Below are 15,205 nucleotides of genomic sequence, written 5' to 3' on the forward strand. Positions count from 1 at the left end.
TCCAATCCTTCAGCAAGGAAGAGCTTGCTCAGGGAACAGATGACCTAATACTGCTACCTACTCCTCCACCCCACTGTAATTTTTATTTTTTTTAAACTTATTTTTACAGGTGTTTGCAATCAAAGTTATACAACCCAGGGACAAAGTTTAGTACATTTATCCCCTTTCTGTCTCCAAATACACAGGGAAGATACCTTCCACCCACGTATTTCCTCTGCCTTTTTGTTGCTGCTGTGGGCAATTTAAAAAGAAAACTGCAATTCAGAGATCCTCAATTATGCACCTACAGGTCATTGACATTTGCTTCACACCCAAGCCTGATGTGAATGTAGATGCCACTCTTCAAAAGGACAGTTATGCCACACATCCCAACTCCCTAAATTAAACAACAGTATTAGCACAGGGACAAACAACTTACTTTCAAAACCTTCTTGGTATTCTGCCCGATTACCTGCCCTTGTTCAAAATAAAGGGAGAACTGTCCTCCCAGGGCTCTACTTACATTTCCTGTCAGTGTTCTGAAATAAGAGCTATTTAAGATCTTGGATTTTGTTTTCAATTGTAAAGGTCTCCTGGATCGGGTGGCAAAAGGAGTCTGCACTTTTTTCAATAGGGAAAGAAATGGGTCGCAGAGAAGAATTTTATTGCACCTTCATTTTTAAATTAGAATAAGTCTCAGAACTTATGGAAAAAGTATAATTAGTGAAAGAATAACACTCTAAAAGTCTACAGAATCCAACTCTCTCTTCAGCACTAGAAAATGCAGAAAGGAAAGCAATGACTACTTACATGTAATATGTAGGATATAATCCTTCAAAGTACCAGCAGTGCTTTTTGGCCTCTATACACTACAAAGATAGAAAAATATGGTATTAATATATATAAACATAGGACAACATACAGTTATAAAAGACAAGCATAGAGTATTTATAAATACTCTGACTTTGAGCAATTCTACTCCAAAAGATTTCACAATCCTGACACGCACAACTGGGAAGTCGGTTTATTTGAATGGCAGCGTGCCCTGTTAGGGTTCAGATCCATCACACAGGGCTTTGTCTACAGGGCCCCCCACCTCCCCATGATTCATGACCAAAGTCAATCGATTCAGGACACAGGATCCAGCTGCATGTGCTCCCTCGCAGAACTAGTGTTTTAAAAGACCAGGGAGAACTTTAAAACCCATTGTGGTTGTAGTTACTTAAGCGACCTCTAAGGCATAACCGGTTTGATGACACTATGCGTATGACTACACAGTAAATTCAATAACTGCAGGGAATTATTCATCTTTCTGGAAGTCTCTGGCGTGCGGAGCCGGGCTCAGAAAGGAACAGAGCAGAGAACCCCACCATCCCATGTCCTCTTCCTACAGCTTGGAAATCTCTCAAGCGTTCATTAAAGTACAGCGGAAAGGAAACCGCTTTCTGCAGCCCAGGGGTATTGTTCTCTTTTGCAGATTGCCAGCATATCCTTGTTAAAGGGTAGCGACAGGCATTTTCTCAGCGTGTGTGTGCAGGCAACATGGGAAGCGCACACCATTACAGGCATTGCCAGTGTACAGACGGCAGCTCAGAACAATAGCAGCGCTTAAAAAAGAAAACCAGATGTCAAGCTCAAACTCTATACACAACGCACAAAATATTTCTGCATATTCCGCTGACATTGCTAGCATAAAATGCCGTCCTCATTGCAGTTGTAGCTCCAGGAGCTCCACCACAAGCTGCATTACCGGATCACACACGGCCAGGGCATTGTGGGACGCTCTCCACAGAGCAGTGAGGAATTTCTTGCTGGGTTTTAGCAACAATTCTTTCTGCTGCTCACACCTGACACCCCATGTCAGAGAGCGCTCGGCACACCGGCAGTGCTTGGATCATCCTTCATGTTCACTTGGCAGCTCACCTTTAAATAATAGCTCGTATAAGTTTATTAGCCTCCCTGAATCCCAGAATACTAAATGAATCCAGTTAAGACAAAGACAAAGTGTTTTTAGATCCCTCACTCTTACTCCTCATGAATAAGAAAGGCTGCAAGCTCTTTAATGAGCATCTGATGAGCTAAATCACAGACAGATCAATTACAGCCCATGAAGACAAACTGCTATGGATTAAATTGTTAAAAGCGGTACAGGAGATCGGGGGGGGGGGGGGGGGGGGGGAGGAGGAGGAGGAGGAGGAGAAGATGCTTTTGATGCAGGCAATCAGGCCTTTCCACTAATACAACAAGCTCACAGCAGTCTTCAAGATGCACAAGCTTTAGCTTCTGTTGAAAAGGAGTAGAAGTTTTTCCTCAGGATAAAGACAGCAGAATCCTTGTTCCTCTCTCAAATCAATGCCACGGTCCAGGCAGTATATGCAGGAGGGCTCTGTAGCTGCTGCTGGAGCAAGTGGTGTTCAAAGATCCATCTCCACATTTGCCCTATTCCTCCCCCCCGGCCTCCTTCAAAGCTTCCAACTTCTTAACCCTTCCTTCCGAATATTTTCATCAGCTGGCTGTTTCCTCTTACTCTAAGATTAGAAATATGCCAAGTTTCTCTCTGTAACACTCCACAAACATATATGCACTGTAAACCCAGCAGGCCTGCTGCCAAGTGGATGAAAAAAAAAACTTTGGCTCTTCACCTTTGAAGGCTGAAGATCAGCAGGCTCTGGCTAAAATCCCGGTGCCTGTGGGTCAGTCCCTTGGGAAGTCTCATTTCAGAGTCCAGCTTGGGGTGTACGCCGTTACGTTTTTCCTTCCTTCAACCAATATGAGTCACCATTTACCTCAACAGCCTTAAAACCTTCGTCAACCTTGAGCATTTTAATTGATGTTTTCCCAGCAATGTTTCTGAGCACGTGAAGCCTGCATACCCTTTACAAGCATAAAGGAGACATTTATATTCAGCCCTCATTCTGCTTGCCCTCTGTATTTTAATCTGCTTTACAAGTTCTAAAATGAGTTGGGAAGATTCCTCCTTCCCACATCTCCCAAGCTGCAAGATTTCTGTTTCTGCCTCTTAATAATTCTCTGTTTCAGACAGCCAACATACTTACTGCTATCACAAGAAAGGCTCCAACCTAGGAAAGTTCTGCAAGTAACAGTTCCCTCTAGCTTACAGGGCTTAGATATCTGTACTAAAAATTCTTCGGTGCACAGACTTTGCTTTTATAGGGTCCCCAGAATAGGAAGTATCCCAATTCTGCCTTTCTTTAACGTCACAGCGCTATGAACACTGCATGGCAGTTGTTCAGCTCTCATACATGGGAATCGGGCAAGCAAGTGGACTTCAAATATGAGCAAGGCAGCCAAATTCGATACACACGTCATGTCAAACAGATTTACACATACACAGTGAACCGCTGTGGTCCCTGCTCACTTAAAACTCCTACCAATCTCCATGGCAACTTTACACCAGTAAAGCCCGATATAAAGCAGATGCCTACTAACCACCATCTCTGTTGCTGGTTACCAGACCTCGCAGGAATTCACTGCTAAGAATAAGATGAGAATATCATTGCCTTTAAGGATTTGAGCCTCTTTAGCACTCAGGTACTAGAGAGAGATGAACAGAGTAGTCATGACATGGATTAGTTTTTCCCATCCCACATACATCCTTTGAAGCAGACTATGATCACCCATCTCTTGCCAAGATCCACATTATTCTTCTGAGTGGTACTGGCCTCTCAGTTAAGCTAGTGGAGAGCCATACAAGCATGCAAGGGGACATACACCATCAGCATGAGGCTGTCATCCTCAGAGCCTTTGGAAGACTATGCCCTTGTACTTGTTTGAGACTCTTAAACCCTCAAGAAACTGCAGCTGGCAGCAACTCACTGCAGTCTGCAAAACAAAGGGAAGATTACTCATATTACTGAAATACAAAAAGACCTCAGACATCAGGGTTGGTGCCCACTCCTCTAGCTCCTGTATGAAGACAGGCTAATCTCAGAGTTTCTAAGATCTCAGAGTTTCTAACATAAAGCTTATGTCTTTAAAATGCCATTTAGCCATTCACCAATAGCAAAAAAGTGTCTTTACAGTTTTTAAACTAAACTTAGGTACAACCCTGCTAGAAAAGTTGAAAGCATCAGGAGGAGGACTCTTCACATTTTGCTATTAAAATTCCTCATTCTGTGTCCTTTAACAATTTGGCACAGCTATAACAAATATGAGTACGTTAATTTTTTAAATAAATGATGCAGGTCTAATTGGGTGTGCATATGTAATCTTTAGAGAATTAATGGTACGTGAATTAGCCAGATGCTTGAATACGTTCCTCAAGATTGTGTATTTGGAACGAGGAAAAACATGACTTGTTTTTTTATTTGTTTGTTTGTTAAATAAAACAGCATCTGTCTTGTACCCTGTTTTCTTAGGCTGCAGCAACACAAACTGTAAGCCATCCTTTTCCATGGCCTCTAAATTCATTCAGATTTCCTCTCTTAAAGGAAGCGTGCTTCCTGACACAGATTGAAATTGCACGTTACTGCTGCTAGTAGGAACAATAAGAAAGAGAAGTTATTGAAACATTAACCAGACTGGTTTTGATCACACCAGAAAATACAGAATGCGAGTACGTATGTATGCATAAGGTATGGGGGAAGACAGAGCAGGCAGCCTGCTCACTGAATGTCGGACGGTACTCTACAGACCATGAGTTATGCTTTGCAGAAATTGTATCTCTAGCAGAAGTATCCTCCACATTGCATATCATTATCTTTCAATCCACAGGACAATAAAAAGAAAACAGATCTGCTCAATTAATTACTCTTTGTAATCAAGGGAGTGGTGGATTCACGCCCAGTGCTTTTATTGGAGGTTTGGAAAACAATAATAAAAAAGTAAAAACAATTACAACCGCATCTGCAGATAGTAAATAATTTCCAGTACAAGTACAGTCCATTTTTGTTATGGCTACCAATGAAAAAAAAGCAGCTTGCTGTGGATGGGCGTTGTTTGTGTAGGGCAGGAGGAGGGCAATTGCTATCTGTATGCTGTAGGGACATTCAGAGCGAGTTTGTGACATCTGTTTAAAGCCAGATTCTGTAGGAGGCACAGGTCTGCTATTGGTCAAAGCCAATGAAACCCTATCAGTTGTCAGCAACTACGGATGTGGCTCTTTCTTTTTAACCAGACAAAAAGCTAGATGCTACATACAATTTCCATTACGTATTAAAATTATAAGAATCCAACCAGGGAGATTCACAAGGAAAAAAGCAGGTATTTAACAGAGTGACATGCCATGTTGATATGACAGAAATGGCTCCTAATATTCTGGAGTGACCCATTTAGTGGCTGTTACCTCCCATTCAGCTGGGTATATGCTATATGTTAGTAGGGTGTAAATTGATTCAAATGTCATTCTTGTGGCTATGATCTCTGGGGCTCTGCTACAACTAATTCATAGATGAACAGGAAGAGTTAAAAGTAAGAAAGGAATCGTACAAGACCTCATCATTTCTGAGCATCACACAATCCTATTGCAACATACACCCAGAACTGTGTATTCCACACAGCTAGATCAAACTAGTAATTGAGGAAACGGGAAGGACAACACCTTTCTGACCATATGGCTCCACAGCATCTGAGAAACAACTCATGCCTACTGCCTCTGTTACAGAAGGCCTCTTGCAAAAGTCACCCCCACAAATCTCTTCCAGTTTTATTTGTCACTGCACCTGGCAAGTACTTGATGAAGCCTAGACAAAAGGATGGAACAGTCTACAGTGCAACTCCAGACTAAATAATCAGTTCCAGAAGGCACATTATTGGCTAGGAATTACAATGTTTTATAGGATCTGTCCTTTAAAATTATATCAGCTTTCAGAATACTATCCATTACACTGCCTAGACAAGAGATGAAATCATTATGAGATACATACTGCTCATTAGATATGGTGCGCTGAAATCAGAAGGAATTCTGCATGCTGGAAGTTTGAAAGATTGGATTTGCAGAGACAAGAATATGAGCATACTGCTCTTCCATAGCCAAGAAAAGGGCAAAATTTCATCCATTAGAGTTAAGAAACAACATATAGTGAAACTGAAAGGTCAGCCTAAGGGTGAAAACAATTTACTACAGAAAATACATTTTGCTTTAGCCTTGCTTGCATCAATCAAAATTCATCCCTACTTCTTCCCTGGTGATGCTAACAGCTGGGGGTAAAAGTAGTCCACCTCCAAACTATTCTAAGAAACTGAGCTTGCAAGTCATGTTATTGGTGATTTCAACAAATACTCGCCACAACAGAGAGAAGCAACTCTTACTAGAAACAAGGATTATGTTAAGGTATTTTTATTTACTCAGGTAATGAGGAAACAGCAGGAAACTCTTGTATAATAGGATGCTGATCTTATACCAAGCTTTCCCTCCCATGTAGCAGTAAAATGAATAAATACCATCCAGATATACAGTTGTTTCATCAAGACCAAGATTACAAAGTCATTAACTCATAGTATAAAGAATTATTTTCATGTATTTCAGAAGGATTTGTTTCTGGACAGTCTTTCCGGCTGTTGTCTAAGGAAAAATGGAATACTTCCCATGTAGGATTCTTAAAAGAAGCAACTTTTCCACCTTGAATTAATCAGTCTGTGTTTTGCAACAGTAAAAAATTTCAGTACAAGCAACTAATCCTTATTAGTTCTTCTGGTGCTCAGAGCACATGCATTAATCATCATATTTTTCTTTAGAATTAATGTGGGTTTAGCATTAGATAGCCTCCCATCACAAAACATTATTTTACATTTAGATCTATTAACCTTTCCCACAAAAGAAATACAAATATCCCTTCCATGCAATTTCACTTCAGAAGCCTGAGTCACTTATTACTCTTTTTTTTTTTTTGGCCATTATGCAGCACATTGCAAATACAGTTCAGTGGTACAATGATACGATTTCAGTCGAATATAATCCTTTCATCAGCCTCCTAAGGGAGACAAAAAAAAAAAAGAGGAAGAAGGGGGGGAAAAAAAGGAAGCGCAAGGGACCCTCGTTTTTCAGAGCCCGCACTGAGGAAGGTCCGCCCCGCCGCGCCTCGGCGGCTGGGCGCGCCCTCAGCACCGCGGACAGCGCCCGCATGCCCGCACGCGCTGCGGGCTGCAAGGCGGGCGGGCGGGCGTAACAAACCGCCTATATACGACCTCCCCCACAGGCACCACCTCCCTCGGTTCTCGTGCGCGTGCAGCTGCCGCGCCTACGAAACAGCTCGCGGCATACGTGAGCACTAATGTGAGACGTTAATAACAACAATTGACTGCCCTGGATGGAACAACCGTAGTCACAATGTTTGGGCAACCATAGTTACGATAGAGTTAGTGTTGTTATGGGAAATATCCAGCTTGGATCAGAACGGTCAGAGTGTCAAGCCAGAGGCTTATGCAAGCGGCAAGAGATCGTCAACACCAGAGAAAGTTAGGACTTGCTTTACATTCTTGTTTCTACACCTATGAACACAGCAACAACATCTGTACAAATATAAAAGCCGCAGATTTTTAAACCTTCCTGGCAGAACCAACCTTATGCTGAAAGTTCTAATGGCAGATCTGCAAGAAAGCATGAGGCATGTCACATACTGAAAGCATTTTCACCCAAGAAAAGCAAAGCCAGCCAGATTCCGCATTCCACTGGAGTCTCTGCAGCTTCAAGGGGGTAGCAGTCGCCTTTTTGTTCCAACTGGAAGGAAACAGATGTAACCTTTTCCCAACTCCACTAGAAGCATTTGATCTATTCCAAATGGTACTGGGCAAGTTCTACAGCTCCAAAATTTAACTTGGCTTCCGCAACTATTTGTTTCCTTTCATATGTACATGAGAAATAAAGGCAAGGTTATTATTTCCGTGCTTTAACTTCAGGATAAGTCATGTCACCTTATAAAACAATACATAAAGTAGGGTGCATGGGGGAGACGGGATCATTTGTCAGCAATCAAAAGGAAGACCATGTCAAGAGTGAGGATATTCACTATTTCCACCCTCAGTCTCTTTAAAAACAAACCAAAGCAAATACTAGTTTTTACAGATAAAATGGTTTGGTGATAGAATGCTTTTACTTTTGAGCCTCTAATGAACATGGGTAACACTTCCAGTGTCACGCTCAAGACATAGATATCAGACTTGCTTTCCTTTGACTAAGAACTGGAAGCTTGGTTCATCTCCAGCCCTTAATCCTAGGTAGGCACTTACTCCTCACAGGAACTATCTATATAGAGTACTATTAAGAGTGAAGTTTAGATGTGGGGTTCCCCCATTTTTATTTAAATGCATTCATTCCCTTCAGTTCATGCTAAACTGGTGAGTTTGCCCGTTTTCTATGTACATTTCATTCTTCTGCTTTACCGTCCCAAGAATCAAGACAGCCTTTAAATTACCTAGTGCTTAAAACCTCAGGGGCCATCTTTCATCCCCCATCATAATAAAACCAAAGCAAAGCAAAACCGAGCAAAGGAAGATGGATTCAGAACTCAATTTTCTCAGTCATTTGCAGCGCAGACAAGATCGAGGCAGTAACGGCATTGTGCTACAGATGCTGGTTAGTTAAACTATGACAGGCCATCAAAGGTTGCAGGAAAATAGATGTCTTTGATGGTCACCAGGACCCAGGGCGGTTGCTTTGGGAGTTCCAGGGCTTTGTTCTGTTGATGTTATGCATCCCCACATGCTCATTTGTTCCACAGAGAGAGAGCGTGAGCTGACAGGACAGAGCACAGCTGCATAATCACAGCAACTCTTGCTGCCCTCTCTACTACCTTATTTTTCATTCTTGACGTTTAATCCAGTGATGCACACCTTCCTCGGATCCTTCTCATGAGGAGCCATTGGAAAATAAAAATTTTTTTATTCAACTAAGACTTCTCCCTTTTCTGTTTTCTGAGATATTTATTCCAAAACTGCAAATACTGGATCACAATCTTTTGTGCTTTGAAGTCCTGAAAACATGTGTAACTGAAGGCAGGGATTGCTCAGTCTCAGGAAACAAGATGCAGAGTCCATGACCAATCACACACCCAGTGCAAGGAACAACAGAAATCAGTAACATTGAAATACCACCTAAGTGCTCTTCCCCTGCAATGTATGCAAGGCCAAGGCAAGTTCTCACCTTCAAAAGCATATTCTAGGCACCTATCATGGTTAGTGTTAGGACCTTCTGTTCATTTCAAATCATATTACACACATCATGTGTGTACTAAAAAAGTGAGCATCTGAATATAGTGGAGATTAAAGAGGTTACCTTGGAAACATTCTGATATTTGAAAACCAGTTTCTAAAAAAACCCCGCAAGTCAGAATCCAGATACTTCTTTGAGAAGTAGTATCTGCTTCAATACTTTGGTGGGGGAAGCTTTGTTCTTGGTCAACTCCCGCCTGCTTAACAGTGAATTGTAAGCTCCGCTGTCAGATGCTTACCTACAGATGCTTCCATTAGCAGTCATCATTACTGTGTTGTTCACATCCCCACAAGGCATCTCAAGCTCTCGAGGGAAAAGCACAGATGTATAATTTATGGTACAGGTCCAATCTGGTTTAATTTATCGTGCAGGTCCCAAACTGGGACTAGAGAAACAGTTCAAAAGGCAACTTTAGTTCATTTGGTCCAGCTACTTTAGACTAATTACCTTGAAGTAATTAATGCTGAAACTCACATAGTAAGACAGCAAAAGTGAACATGGTCTGGTGTGCAAGGCTAGCTCATTGAACAGGGCTGTGTTACTGTGAATACTAAAATGTCAAAATGTGATCATCTCCATGTTGCTTTGTCCAGAAAAGCATTTGCTTTGGAACTCAGTGCCTGGAACACTGGGAGAAGTTTATGGGTTTGGGTTCATCCAGTTTAATAATCAGGTTTTTTTATTCTTGCACACAGTCTGTTAAAGTTCCTAATGATTGGCAGCAAACACATCTCTTTCTCAGGCCAAAAGTCTCCTCAAAGAAAGAAACAGCAGAAGAGTTTCACCGAGTATAATTTGTATTTGTTTAGTAAGTCAATTCAAGTTTTCAGGGAGATGCTCTATTGTGGCTTTTGGGCAGACACTCACCAGGTAGACTGAAACATCAGTGACGCTTAAATTAAACTAAGAACTTAAACTGACTCCTAATCAGACAGACTAATACACTGACAGAGTAGTAGCATGGGATTATTAAATTCCAGTGGGACAAATCCAGCAGCTATACCTCACAACTACTTACTGGAGCAGGAAGAAATACTAAGCATTTGCCATTGGAGTATTTCCCATGAAAGGACCAGAAGAGCAAATAAATCGCCAACACTTTCTGGCAAGTAACAATGCCTAGTAATGGCAAAGCATTTTTACAAATGTAGTAACTTCCTACATAAGACCATAACATTTGCTTTTTTTCTATTAGGAGCCTCAATGTACCTAAACAATAATCTCCAATGTCCCAGTTTGTCAAATTTCAACATAATCCACTAAGAGTGTTGGCAAATATCTTCATTTAAATCAAAAGCATACCAGCATTTGGCATTTTTTTAAAAGGATCATTTCTTTGGTTTGAGTGATCACCTGAGTTTTTCCACATTCAAAATAGCTTCCTGAAAGGAGAAGAAAAAAAAAGAAAAAAATTATCTACTGCAGGTTCCAAAGATGACTATCTAGAGATACTGTATACACATAACCGTACACGTTCAAATAATCTCTTGGTATAGGAGCCATGTCTTGGCTCATACTGCTTTTCACCCCTCAAACCACCAACTTCACAGCTTGATAAAGGACATGCTGAATGTGGGTACATGCCTCCTCTCTTGTTCAATCAGTACATACTCCTTGCTCAAACGTCCACCCATATACACAGATTTTCTTGGGACCCCATCAAGCTTTCAGCTTCCTCTAATAACAGTTACAATGAAAGTTGCCTAGTTATCACTATTGGACCTCTAGTTAACACCTTTGTGGTCTGTGGTTCATCTGATGTTATATTATTCTTTATTCCTGCTTGCAGATGATAGATCATGTTCACGCGTGGGGAAGTTACTTGACAAAACACACAAAAAAGTCGGGATGCTGCAATGAACTCCACTCTTCCCTTTGACACAGACTACACAGACATCAAAAATCTCAAACGTTATTTCCCCACAAAGAATATCTGAGGTTACCTCAGGGACATTCTGCAACTGAGAACTGCAAGAGTGAGAGGAGGTATAAATGAAATATTCGCTCTCCATTAACATGTGGTCCACACTCCAAAAAAAGCTCAAGATCCCTGTCTGGAGTATTGCTATGGATGGATAATAGCATGAGATATGGGCATAAATGTTTAATTTATAAACCTAGCAGCTAGAAAATTATTCAACTAGACTGAAAGTGCTGAGGATTTTAATAGTGCCTGCCCACATTAACAGATGGAAATAGCACCAATAGCTCAGAAATGAGCACAGACACACTAGCATATTTGGTCATCATTGACAACGTTGCGTAAATTGAACTTTCGGAGAAAATTCAATCTCCATGCAAGTAGTGGGCTACTCCAGAGGTATCAAGGGCATTGTTCCTGCTTCCACAGGATGCGGCTTTGCTTGCTGACCCTCTCTTCACAGGCCTGCCAGTTGCTCTTCCAAGTGCTACAGGGTTCATCCCAGAGAGGAAATGGCACCGAAGAACAAAGGCACTAAAAGCAGCACCACAGTTCCTACAGTTTTCCAGGGCAGTTCCATGCAGGCAAAGGACCCGTTAGACCGTAGCCACAAATGTAAACTTACAGATAGGAGAAAGAAATGGATTAGGAGCAGCAGGGCAGAGAAGCGAGCAAGGGAATGATGCATCCAAGACAACCATCAAGACGAGAAGTGGAATAAAATCCTGTGTTAATTCTTCTTTCACCAGGGTGCATGCCAGCTGGAGTTAGCAGGGAAGAAGTAAAGAACCAAACCAGAATCATGCCAAGTTATCTCCTCTGAACCCACAGGGGTAGTTTTCAGGATGTGGATAATCCAGGACATCTGACTTCAGTCAGGTCACCTCCCTTTCTCCCTTCTGCTCCTCTGAAACAAAACCATCAGGCAGCAGAAGAGGCTAACTGGAATAAATGGCACTAACTGTACCACAGTCAAGGCTTCTTCCCAGCACTTATCCAAACAGAGGTCAGAAACCAACAGGGTGACAGCCAAAGAAATCAGAGGCAGACTCTGAATGACAGGCCACCATATAGGAATGACAGCATCTTCCTAAGGGTATTGGTGAGGGGACAACTCCACTGGCTTTGTCACTTTTATACCGCAGACACATGGCTGGTGCGCCTCTCCTCCATGCAAGGCAACAGTTCCCATTAGAACAAAGTTTCAATCCAGGAGCCCTTTCTGACACCGAAGCATGACACCATGAATTATCTACAGCTCCTCACACCAGCCCAGGGCAGAAATCTTGTTATCTTCCCACAGTGAAAGGCAAAAGAATCCCACAAACAGTTTGTTTTGTAGTATGCTTAGCCTCTAATTTGGGAAAGGAAAAGCCTGGCATCTCACCATTGAGAGGTTGCTCAGCCTGGGCTCACGCTTGCCATAACATTGTTCTTTTTCAATGAAAAGATTCTACTAATAATTTAAATGCAGTGGTGCCAACTCATGTCAATAAAGCTATGTTTCTCTAAAGCAGCAGAAATCTTCACCCCAGTTTATAGACTCCCAAATCTGACATCAGACACCAAATAAAGCCTCAGTCCTTCAAGTATGTGGATAGGACTCCATATACAAAGAGCATCCTGTGTTTACTATTCACAGTAGTGAAATTAAGCACATGCACAAGTGTTAGGGGGAAGAGGTTTGGCTTCGCCCTTAAAGTTTTAGGTTACTGAGTAAGAACAGCAAACCACCTCCCTTATTCATTTCCATTCAAATGCAGAGTATACCAACACATTCCCAGTGTTTTTAAAGGAATGGCTATGAATTCCCACAATGGCATACACTTTTCTAAAATGATGTCCAGCCTAAGTAATGGATATCTTGCCGTGAGCTGGGTCACATAAAAAGACAAGAAGAATTGGACCACTTCTCTCTTCACTTAAAGGAAGAAAACATTCTTGCTAAATTGCTTTCCAAATAAACAAACAATGCACTTATGTCTGATTCCAACAGTTGCTCAGTGGCAAGGCTTCTAAAGGAGCATCTTCTTGTACTTGCAGAAAGGGTAATGCTTCAGGATGGGCTCCCTCTCATTCACTCCTGCATTCACCAAGAGTTTAGTCAGAATATTAAAAAGGCCACAGATCAAGCAGAAACCTCATTTTTCCCCTCAGTGACCCTTCCAGCTGCTGTTTCTCGCTATGTTTCAAGCTTCAGGACAACATCCTAACTCCTTGTGAGGGATATTAATTCCAGCTGCTCAAAAAGCACCAGCAGCAATCACTGTGATATCCATTCCCCCCCAGCAACATCCCCCCCATCACCCCACAGCACCCGCAGAGCTGCCTGGCTCTGCAGCAGCCTGAACCCCTTTGGCACCAGGACAAGATGCCAATTCATGGATCCACACTGACCTTTCATTTTAAAGTGTGGGCTCTGCCTTGTCATTCCTGATGCATGATCATGCAACTTCTGGGAAGAAATAAGAGTCACTGGACCAGTAAACGATACTTAATAAACCCTGTTTTGCAATCATTCTCTTAAGTTTTCCTAGCTTGAGTTTAGGGCCTCATCCAAAGACCATTGAACGGAGTGGCTGCCGTGGATTTAGGTTTATGTCTCTGGCAACGAACATAAAAAATAAAACAGAAAATTGCTTTGCTGCCATCAATCTTTATGAGAGGCTAAGACAGATGCTACTAGCAGTGGGACTTTTAAAGGAAAGGGCTGACCGTGGAAGGTGCCAGTTACTTCACCATGTGCCGAGGTGCCCACTAAAACCCCCAGAAAGTGATACCAGCAACCAGACTAAGGGGCCCATGTAACACTGAATAAACTGCTAGGCTGCCTTCAGTACCATTTGCTTTTGTTCAGCAGGGCCTTTTTTAAATTAAAACCAAAGTCAGCCTCCTGGGGGATCTATTTTCCTTTCCTATTCTGACTTCAGCACAAACACACTAGAAAAATTATAGCCACAGTACAAATAAAAATAGCTGAAGAACTTGCAGCTGTTGTTAATTTCCCAAGTATTCAATGTTGCCCATTTAATGATAGAACAATATGCTCCAGTTTCAGTCCTGGCACAAGGCTATCTGAGCAGGAGGCACATATTTTAGCTCATGTGAATGCCAAAGGCAAATCAACGACTACAGCAAGCAGAGAAAGGGCAGGAGGACAACATGATGTAGACCACTGGACATCCACACCAAACATTTTCTGCTGCTTTTTCTTTCTCATTTAAAATTATTAGCCAACTCATCAGATGACTAGATCAGGCTCACAGACTTATTCACATGTATAGCAACAAAAAAAATGTGCTTAATAAAAATTCATGAAGTGGAAAACATTTTTACAGCTGAAGAGATGATTTTTCTTTCTATTTTAAGTATTGAGTGTTTCTGGTGTGAAATGCATTACACAGGGAGGTTTCACTTGCTTATCTCCCTGAATAAAGTCTTTAATCAACTCGTCTATAGTCTGGATGAGTGAAACTCCCTAGTTTAGTACAGAACAAAGCCACAAAGTACTTAGTACTTGTAGGGAATAGAAATGAAATGAAACATGCCTCAAACTTGGCAAGGAGAATCTAAAAACTAAAACCACTTCTAAATACTAAAAACACTTTTGAAGCACTGAAGTCAGATGCAGCAGAAATGCTTATTTAGTTCCATCTCTTGCAGCTCTGTCTTCAGTTGCTAAATATCTTCTCATACTTACCCGCTTACAAACCAGACTGAGCAGAATTAGCAGAGACACAATGCTTATAAACTCACACCCAACATCCATGAACAGCAATGAAGTACAAAAGAAAAATTAAGACTTAGGTACGGGAGTAAAATGCAAAGGCTCAGAAGTGACAGGGAAATTGAGAAATTGTCGATTATAATTGGAAATACAGAGCTTCTATCTCTGTTGGGCTTCATTTGCCTTATTCACATGCATAAAGGCACAGCTGAAGGTCATAAAGCCAGAGCATTCAGCAGGTAATAGTTAGTGAAAAAAATTCTGTTCTCCTCTTGTTAAGGGCCCACTAGCAGAGCAAAATTTAAAACATGATAAGTAACAGTTTTAAAGAGTAGGGAAAAGACATTTTTAAAAAGTCAGTTTTCAACATCGCCAAGACCCCTCTATTATGCTCAGATACAGCTTTAGT

General features: G+C 41.6%; 1 protein-coding gene across 1 annotated transcript in view; it reads right to left on the reverse strand.

Annotated features, from left to right (window-relative positions):
* VOPP1 (VOPP1 WW domain binding protein) overlaps positions 1 to 15,205 on the reverse strand; it is a 65,178-nt gene that overhangs the window by 21,776 nt on the left and 28,197 nt on the right. Inside the window, exon 2 of the mRNA XM_082014912.1 lies at positions 790 to 848. Coding sequence (XP_081871038.1) covers positions 790 to 848 — 59 coding nt within the window. The remainder of the gene's footprint in view (positions 1 to 789; positions 849 to 15,205) is intronic.

Source organism: Phaethon aethereus (genome assembly GCF_964289735.1).
Source record: "Phaethon aethereus genome assembly, chromosome: 2".
NCBI classification, from domain to species: Eukaryota; Metazoa; Chordata; class Aves; order Phaethontiformes; family Phaethontidae; genus Phaethon; species Phaethon aethereus.